Genomic DNA, 10373 nt, shown 5'->3' on the forward strand with positions numbered 1-10373 from the left:
AGAACTTGAATTTGGGCATGAGTCTCACCAGCAACAATTCCCTCTACTCTTTAGCCATGGAAACATGGGGCCTTGTCTTCTCTCTCCTAGGTCTTGCAGGGGTAGCTAACTCCTCATTCTGGTTAATCCCTTCACCTAACAACACTTCTGACAAGCGTATCCAGCAGCTTTCCCTTACTTTCGGCTTGTTTTGCCTTCGTCGGCGGCGGCGGATCTGATGCGCCTGGAGGACGATGGCCGACTTGACTTCTATGCTGTCCAAGCTTCGGTTTTAGAGCCCATCGGCACACTTGATAGCACTAGTTGCTATTATAATCCAGATACATTAGATCCAGTACAAACGGCACATCGTCTGAGCCGGACTGTAATTGTGCTCCTAGCTTTCGCCTCTGCCATTTCAGTTGCCTGTGTAGCAGCTCTGGCTTTGTATGGCTGCAGGAGATTCATTAGAAGAGGTGCGGGCATCAAGTTCAACAGCAGTAGCCTTGGTGGGGATGAGACGCTCAATTTGCCCAGTATATTACCCACTAGGTTTTCTTTCAAAGAATTGCACAAGGCAACGCACAGGTTCAACAAATTGTTGGGCGTAGGCGGGATGGGTTCAGTGTATGCCGGTGCTCTTCTCGATGGCAAGCAAATAGCAGTGAAGAAGCTCGACATCATCCTCCGAGGCGACATGTCCAAGGGATTTTTGACAGAGGTGGCCACCATGGGTAGAACCAGCCACTTCAACATTGTGCAGCTTCTGGTGGGAGACATCCCATCAGATGCTGGTCTACCAGTACATAGATAGGGGCTCTCTTGATCGCTGGCTCTTCGAGGCTGAGCAATTTCTCGATTGGGCCAGCCGCTTCAAAGTGGCGCTAGGCATAGCCAAGGGCCTGGCCTACCTACATGAAGGTTGCTCACAGACCATCTTGCACCTCGACATCAAACCCCAGAACATCCTCCTAGATGAGGACTTCGAGCCCAAGCTGGCCGATTTTGGCTTGGCCAAGCTCATGGCTAGGGATGCATCTCACGTGGTGACTGTCGTAAGGGGAACTCCTGGCTACATAGCTCCAGAGATGTTTTGGTGCGTGGCACCTGTTAGCAAGAAATGTGACATCTATAGCTTGGGCATGGTGTTGCTAGAGATGGTGGGCGGGCGCAAAAACATAGACTTGGCATTGCTGATGGCGGCAAATGTTGCTAGTAGTGAAGACCAACCTCAAGGGAGTATTCAACCAATGGTGGAAGAAGACGAGGAACAATGGCATTTTGTGAGTTGGGCCGCCAAGAAGTGTGAGGAGGGGAGGAAGCTGGAGTTGGTGGACAAGCGGCTGCAGGGGGCCTTCTGCGCTAAAGAAGCTGGCAGGGTGATAGAGGTGGCATTGTGGTGCATCCAGGAGAAACCCAGCTTGAGGCCTTCAGCTGGAACAGTGATGCAATGGCTGGAGGGATCAAGCATCCCACTAGCGGATGCCCCCTTCTCCACCGTAGCCTACTCCCAGTCTCGTGTCAAATCCAGCATCTGCCAGTACCTACAGGGTTCCCACACGTCCTCGACAAGTCACAATAATTAACAAGCAGGTAGCCTCAGATTAGCTAAATTTCACATCACATATTTTTGTATATATATGTATATTTTAAAACAATTATATATAACACTATCATATTTGTGTATATATATGTATATGTATGTGTGTGTGTGTGTGTTTGGAAACATTTATATATAATACTGTAACTACTTTTATAGAAACATCATACTCCTGCCTTACAGATTTTTAAGGGCACCCTTAACGTCTGTGTCTCATCTTCTGCTCTCAAGGATGATTGGTCCCATCTCCACTGATACCCAGTTGCATGCCAGAGTGCAAGAGGGTAAAGATAGGAGCCCCTTTTGAAGATTTACCAACCAACTCATCTCCTTCAGCCCACACTTTGATATCAGGCCTTCCTCCATTGGGGTGCTCCACAATAACAAAAAAAGGTGTGTTTTTCTTGTTTGGTCTTCTTATACTAGCTGAGAGTTTTAGGTCAAGCTTTACGAATCACCCCTTTGGAGCACACTTGCTCTTGACTAAATCCTGTTGAATTGGAGGTCCTCCAGGGCCTAAGTCTCATAGTAAGTCTGAGAAAAAATAAAAACATGGTAAAGTATGAGCATTTCCATTGCCCAATTGTAATCCTTGTGAAATTTACATCACATATATTGTTTTACATCACATCTCCTAATGCATGTGCCTCACATATTGTATATTTTTTTCCCATAGCAAGAAAGACTGTGAATGATGCAATGGATCTATCGGACTTTGTAACATAAAACTGGTAGTGAAGGCCTTGAGGTCAGCAAGGGTTTGGAATTCAGTTTTTTTTGGGGGGTGTATATTTAGTATGGAATTCATGGCTCAGTATAGATGGCATGCTTAATTTTATCCAGGCATGAGCTCAAAAAATGATAAAAGATAAAACAACATGAAATGGTATGGAGTTCATTTGGGTAATGTGGCCACATTAGGTCATAAAAGTGCACCAATTTACACCATGCAAAAATAGTGAGTACATTAAACATTTGAATTAGTTTGCTTAGTGAAAACAAGATTTGCCACACAATAAGGAGAGGGCTAGTTTGGCACCCTTCGACCAAGCTTACAAACTAATTAGGTTTGGCCATTGGATAGGTCGACTCCCTACATTGAATGTACGATAGCATCCAAGGTTGGAAAATCATTTACTTTCTCATAGATATACTATTCTTTACCAAAATTCAACGACTTATTTGCCTCTATTTTTTCCTTTAGTGAAAATCCATTCTACAAAAATTTTAAAAATATGCAAGACCTCTTTTTGCAATTTTCACCTTATATTTTTCATGATGTAAAAATGTTTTAAGTTGATCGTGTACAAAGTGTTAAAAAAAACAATCATGGTTTACAATGTGGGGGTCAATGAATTCATTTATATTCATGGTGTAGTGACATAAAGAAAAAGCAGTGGTGTTTTACAATGTGGAGTTCAATATATTCAATCACATAAAGAAATGGCAATGATGGTTTAAAATGTGGAGTTTAATGTATTCCATGGAGAGTTGCTGTATAGTGTGTCAACAATGATGAGCTCTTGGAGTCATTTAAATTGTTTGCATTCACTACAATATGATGTGTTAAGTTAAGCTTTATGAAAAAGACAAGGTAGGGACCCGCGCTTTGCTACGGCATGAAGTTTTTTCTTACAAATGTATGGCGTATGCAAGTGTGCAATTACATGTGTGTATCCATCTATGTGTGTTTATGTGTGTGCAAGCATGTGTGAGTGAGCGACTGCACGTGTGTATGTGTGTGCAAGCATGTGTGAGTGAGCGATTGCACGTGTGTGTGTGTGTGTGTGTGTGCATATGTGCATGTGTGTATGCATATTTGCATGTGTGCACATGTCTGTGTGCACGTGTACTCGTGCGCATGTGTATGCATACAGTGTATGTATATGTGTGTGCATGTGTCTATGTGTGACTCTCTCATATAGATGCATATATGTATGACTCACATAGATGCATGTATGCGTGTCTCTCTCACATGCATTCTCTCTAAAAAACATTCTCCTGGACATTATTCATCAATCCTTGTAATCTTCATCACCTGAAAATATAAGCCCAATTAATAATTAAATTAATTCCACAAATATTAAACAGGCACAAACCATCACCAACTTATGACTACCAGGTGTAAGTACCCCAGGAATCACCCTGCCAATACAAACCTAACTGAAATAATCATAGACGGCCCTAAGTATACATCATATACCGCACGTATTAATATTTATAGTGCTGTCACCCACGATATTAACCTAGCCGACATGACGCAAGAGTAACCTAGGCGTCCCCAAATTACTCAAGAGGGGAAAATAATATTCTTAAAGAGGACTTAAAATATATTCTCATGACATCCCTCTTGCTTGAGTTTGCAATTGCCCTCAATTGCAGGTTTGCTGGGTTTGAAAAGAACGAAGGATCTCAGGATAAGCTCGGAAAATTTTCTCGGGCATCCATTTTGCATCTTCTTGAGGATGGTTTTTGAATGTCAAAAGATATTTGATGTATTGGTTCCCAGTTCTTGTTGTTGTCGTCTCTTGATCAATAATAGCATTAGGAACTAAGACTTCTTCCTCTCCTTCAACAAGAGGTGGTTCCTTATAAATTGTGGGTGTGAAGGAAGTGTTCCTCCTTTAAAGGGTTTCAAGAGATGAATATGGAAAGAGTTGTGGATATTCCAATTAGATGGCAACTCTAGTCTATAGGCCACATCGTTAATCTTTTCAATAATTTTAAATGGTCCATAGTATCTAGGTGCAAGTTTAACTGCAGGGAATTTTTCCACACTCTTCAATCGTCTCTTCTTAATTCTCAAAAGTACATAATCACCTTCTTGGAATGAAAAATCTTTACGCTTCCTATTTTCTTGAAATGTATACCTCTCTTGAGCTCTTGTAATACAATCACGCACTTCAGATAAAATGCGATCAAAGTCTGGAGTATATTGGTCAGCAGCTTTAATCTTATGGGAGAGTCTAGTAGCTGGAATAGGCAAAGCTCTACCATAGATAATCTCAAATGGTGCTCGACCAGTAGCAGAATGAGGAGTATTATTATAAGCAAATTGGAGTAGATGTATGTACTTATCCCATGAACTAGGTTGCTGGAAAACATAGGCTCTAAGCATATCCAAGATAGTGCTATTCGCGACTTCAGTCTGTCCATTTGATTCAGGATGATGAAAAGCCGTAGAAAAATCTAACTTAGTGCCTAAGTTTGAGAAAAGAGCAATCCAAAAGTGACTACAAAATTTGGAATCTCTATCAGAAACTATCACTTTGGGTAGACCATGATGAACAAAGATTTGCTTGACAAATATGATCGCAACTTGCTGCTGAGAAGTCAATGTCTTTTTACATGGAATGAAATAGGCTTGCTTACTAAACCTGTCCACTATTGTCCAAATCATGTCATGATGACTGGAAGTAGTAGGAAAGCCTGTAATGAAGTCCATAGACACTTGTTCCCATGGTCGGTCTGGAATGGGTAAAGGCATAAGCAATCCCAAAGCTTTGCCTTTGTAGCTTTTAATTGCTTGACAAATGTTACACTTAGCTACAAATTTTGCTACATCATTTTTCAAATGAGGCCAAAAGAATTCTCGAGAAACTACTTGAAGTGTTGCGAAAACTCCTCTATGTCCCATGAATGGTGGTTGGTGCATCTCTTCCAAGACAAGTTGTCTATAGGGTTGAGTAACACATAATCTTTTCTCAAAGAAAAGGTAGCCATCATTATGAGAATAATTGCCTTGAGGTGGCCAATTGTTTTCACGCAATTTAATCCATATCTAAAAAAGTCTGGATCTACTTCATAAGTTTCTTTCATAAGTACAAATGGTTCACTTTCAATAGCGGAAATGTTGTTGATATGTGGTCTTCTACTTAAAGCATCGGCAACAACATTTTTCTTTCTAGGTTGGTATTGAATCATGGGTTAGAAACTTTGTATGAAAGATGCCCATTTGATGTGCCTATCTGAAATAAGGGGTTACGAAAGCAAATGCCTAATGCTTTGTTGATCAGTCTTGATAAGAAATTCTGAACCCATTAGGTAATGCTTCCAAATCTTCAAGGCATGGACAACTGCTGCTAATTCCTTATCATATGTACTATAATTTGTTTCAGCTAGTTTTAGCTTTCGACTTTCATAGGCAATAGGATGGTTGTCTTGCATAAGCACAGCACCAAAACCTTTGCCACTAGCATCAGTTACTACCACAAAGAATGGTCTTTGAAAGTCAGGTAGTGTAAGAACTGGTGCATGAGTTAATGCATCCTTGAGTACTAGAAAAGATTTATCTTGACTTTCGGTCCAATGGAAAAATGTAGTTTTCTTGAGAAGTTCCGTCAAAGGATGTGCAATATAAGCGAAATTCTTGACAAACTTCCTATAGTAACTACATAGACCTAGAAAAGATCCAAGGTCATGAATGTCTCGAGGTGTAGGCCAAGAGGCTATACACTCAATCTTCTTAGAATCCACACAGATTCCTTCAGCTGATACTATATGGCCTAAGTATTCAATCTCTTTTTGAAAGAAAGAACTCTTTTCAGGATTGACATACAATTCATTTTCTCTCAAAAGGTTAAACACTTGCTCCAAGTGTTGCTCATGCTCTTGACGATTCTCACTGAAAACAAGAATATCATCAAAGAACACCACAACAAAGCTTTGAAACTTTAGGAAAATGCGATTCATCATACAACTAAATGTAGCTGGAGCATTGGTCAAACCAAATGGCATAACCAAAAACTCATAATGGCCAGTCTGGGTTCTAAACGCAGTCTTGAATATGTCTGACTCAATCATGCGTACTTGATGAGATAACCAGACTTTAAGTCAATCTTGCTAAAGACCTTTGAACCTCTAAGCTTATCAAGTAAGTCATCTACCCTAGGGATAGGGTATCTGTTCTTGACAGTGATTTTGTTCAATGCTCGGTAGTCAAAACACATTCGGAAAGTTCCATTCTTCTTCTTAACACAAGAAGGATTGGAGCTCCAAAGGGTGAACTACTAGGTCTAATAAGGCCTCTTTCTAACAAATCCTCGATTTGTTTTTGGATTTCTTTTTGCTCTAAATTGTTGACTCTATAAGGAGCTTTACAAGGTGGAGAGTTGCCTGGTAATAAGTCAATACTATGGTCTTCAGGCCTAGACTTAGGTAATCCTGGAGGTAAATCTTCCATAAAACAATCCCTGAATTTGGAGATATAAGGATCAAGTTTTGGACTTTTGGATGTGTTAAACTCAGGGCTAAGCTGGTTAACCCAAACCATATAAGTCTTCTCCCTTTTCCTAAGAGCTCGCTTTGCTTGAGTATGACTCAATAAAGGACTCGTCTCTCTTTTGACTAGACATTGGAGGAAAATATTTTCATTGTCCTTCCTTACACAAATGCTATGTGTATCATAGTCTATAATAGGGTTGTACATATGTCTCCAAGGCATACACAATATTACATCTACGCCTTGTAAAGGTGCAACTAAGAAATCCCTTTTTTTCTGTTAAAGTTAAACCTTTCACCTCTTGCATGCAATTATACTTGGTTCCAGTAAATGCAGCTTTAACTCTATAATGTGTAAGTGAAGGTTGAATGTTTAAAGCTCTAATTGCCTTTTCAGAAATAAAGTCATGAGTGCTACCATCGTCATGCAAAACAATAACTTCATGCTCATTAATTTTTCCTTTTATTTTGAGTAGCGAATGAGCTTGAGGCTTACCTTCTGCTTCTAAATAGTCGGGGACAGAGTTACCCTCTTGCTTGAGTGATTCATCTTCATTGTCGTCCCCTTCAAGCATATTGACTCGTGCCGCAAGTGTCGAATTCTTTGCACGTTCTGGGCAATTTGGTGCTATATGTCCTTCTTTATGACATCGAAAACATTTGATTGGAGGACCTCTGGGCTTGCCACCGTTGACTTTCTTTGAATTTGATTCGCCTTTGACCATCTCCTTGCCTTTGTCAAACCCTAGCTTATGAAAATTTCTTGAAGCATGAAAAGGTTTAGAGTGGTTACTCTCAAATGACTTGGCCTCTCTAGGAAAACCATTTTTGCGTTCGGAATTTGTTGCCAAAGATATAGCTATAGAAAGTGAATGAGGTCTAAACATATTCACATCGGCCCTAATTGTAGACTTAAGGCCCGAAATGAATTTCCTCTTTTGGTCCTCCTCATTGACTTTCTTCACAACCTATACCTGTAGTAATGTATTCCAAAACTTCTTCACATATACTGAAACATGCTTTCTTTTTCAAGTTGATGCAATGTATCCCATTGATGCCTAGCTTTAGATTTAAATTGTGAAGGTAAGAAATGCTTTTTCACTAGCCTTTGAAACCTTTTCCATGAATCTCGTTTGTCATGTCCTTGATGATGCTCCACCATAAAGCTGCGCTATCCACCATGTGATTAGCCGCACATTTGATCTTGTCCTTCTCGAAAAATTTCTCCCCCAAAAAGTAGTCATCCAATTGACTAAGCCATGCCAAAAGGACTCGAGCATCTTTCTTGCCATCATAATTCTGAAATGAAAAAGCTTTACGACTGATTTTAGAATCTTTCCGTGAATTTTGTGCTTGAAGTGTAGCATTGACAGCTCTTTGGATGATGTCGTCTTCGTCATCATAAGATGGCAAAGAGTCACGCTTACGCCTTCGACTCGTGAGCTGTCACTCCAATTCAATTCGCATCTCTCTCTCTTCTACAATTTGTTGTTGTAGAGATTGGAGTTGCTCTTGAATTGAAGGTAAAATAGGAAAATTTGCCATAGTGCTCATGCAAACAATGTAAATAAGTAAAATTGATATTATTTGATGTATGTAAATAAAGCAAATGTTGGGTCGAATTCCCTTCGTTTCGCACAAGTCCCGAGTAATTCCGAGTGATTTAGGAGATTTAGGCTAGTCGAAATGCTGAAGAAATAATTTTTTGCACCTTGAACACTGTTCAAACAATTCTGAAAACTTGGCCAAACCTCTGTAATAATTTTTGAGAATTTTTAAAAAAATTTAGAAATTATTTTAAAATTTTTTGGCATTTATTTGGCCTTTTTAAGCCTCTTTGAGTCCTAAAAAATCAATTTTCTGCACCCAAAAATCTGAAAATTATAATTCTTTGGAATTTCTCTTGAAATAAGAAAATAGGTAGTGTGAAAGCTCCAAAAGTTGATGTGACATGCATTGGGCTTGGGAAAAGTAGAATTGGGTTAAGTTGAGGATTTGGCTTAATTGAGATTAAGTAATTAGTAGCTTAATTGATTTTTGTGGTCTTCTTCTCACGTTTTTTCGCCCGTGAGGCTGCAAATCGGCACCTCAAAACTCATTTTACTTATTTTTCATGGCTTAAAACTCACACAGCATGCAGTCCGTCCATTATAGGTTGCTTTTACCTTAAACCTTTGCAAAAACTGAGCAAATCACATGAGGTTTTTGGCTATGGGGAATCCATCTATATGGTTGGATTTGAAATTCATGAAGCTTTGAGCAAAACCACTTTTTGATGAAGAAGAATGGTTTTGGAAAGAGGTAAGTGGGTTTGAGAAGTAGCGCTAGTTTGAGAATTTGAATTTTTGGTTAAAGACCACAAACCCTTCTTTTGCCCACCGGTTAAAAGCCTGCAACTTTCTTGAGAGTTGTGTTGATGAAGACCTTTCCCACCTTTCCACAAATCTCCTAGCCCAAGCTCTGATATCACTGAAAACGGAATCGTTCTCTAGGATAGCTTGTGGAACACTTGAGAAATTCAACACATAAATTCAACCATGAAAACACATGCTTTGCAGGTTTCAACAAAATCAAATAAATTGAACAAAAGCATACCAAACATAATACTTAGCTCCAAGAAGACAAACATGCTCCCCCCTTGTGCCTGGCCTTCCCCCACACAAGAGTATTTTTATTAGCTTTCAACCAAAAATAGGCCATAGCCCCCAAAAATATACAAAGTGTGCTTTTAGAGAGCACGACACTCTTCCACAACAAAAATAGAGTGTCCCAAAAATTGGGGCTAGGGTAAAGCCTTTAGGCTTTAATAAATTCAACATTATAAATGTATTTTTTCCAATGTATCAAAATGGAAAAATCAACTACTAAGGTTACAAGCTACGCTTGTAACAATAAATATGATGCGCATATAAGAAACATTCTCCTCGACATTATTCATCAATCCTCGTAATCTTCATCACCTAAAAATATAAGCCCAACTGAAAACGGAATCGTTCTCTAGGATAGCTTGTGGAACACTTGAGAAATTCAATACATAAATTCAACCATGAAAACACATGCTTTGCAGGTTTCAACAAAATCAAATAAATTGAACAAAAGCATAGCAAACATAATACTTAGCTCCAAGACAAACATGCTGGGTGCAATCTTCCCCCCCCCCCCCTTGTGCCTGGCCTTCCCCCACACAAGAGTATTTTTATTAGCTTTCAACCAAAAATAGGCCATAGCTCCCAAAAATATACAAGTTGATTTTGTTGAAACCTGCAAAGCATGTGTTTTCATGGTTGAATTTATGTGTTGAATTTCTCAAGTGTTCCACAAGCTATCCTAGAGAACGATTTCGTTTTCACATAGATGCATGTATGCGTGTGTCTCTCTCACATGCATTCTCTCTATGTCTTTGTCACATGAATAGACATAACCCTCTCTTACACACGTGCACATGCACTCTCTTCTCACACTCTTCTCGTATACACTCTCTTGCACATACATATAAACTCTCTCTCTCTCTCTCTCTCTCTCTCTCACACACACACACACACACACACACACACACCACCCCTTCCACATTCAT

At 39.6% G+C, this 10373-nt stretch overlaps 1 protein-coding gene across 1 annotated transcript; it reads left to right on the forward strand.

The window, feature by feature from the left end:
• The first annotated feature begins 217 nt into the window (after positions 1-217).
• LOC147614826 (G-type lectin S-receptor-like serine/threonine-protein kinase SD2-5) lies at positions 218-1565 on the forward strand. Its single transcript, XM_086779978.1, has 2 exons — positions 218-700; positions 783-1565. The coding sequence occupies exons 1-2, from the start codon at positions 218-220 to the stop codon at positions 1563-1565; spliced, it is 1266 nt and encodes a 421-aa protein (XP_086636104.1).
• Positions 1566-10373: the final 8808 nt, after the last annotated feature.

The sequence above is a fragment of the Cibotium barometz genome, chromosome 41, assembly GCF_041138505.1.
Source record: "Cibotium barometz isolate CiBa-2024 chromosome 41, ASM4113850v1, whole genome shotgun sequence".
NCBI lineage: Eukaryota > Viridiplantae > Streptophyta > Polypodiopsida > Cyatheales > Cibotiaceae > Cibotium > Cibotium barometz.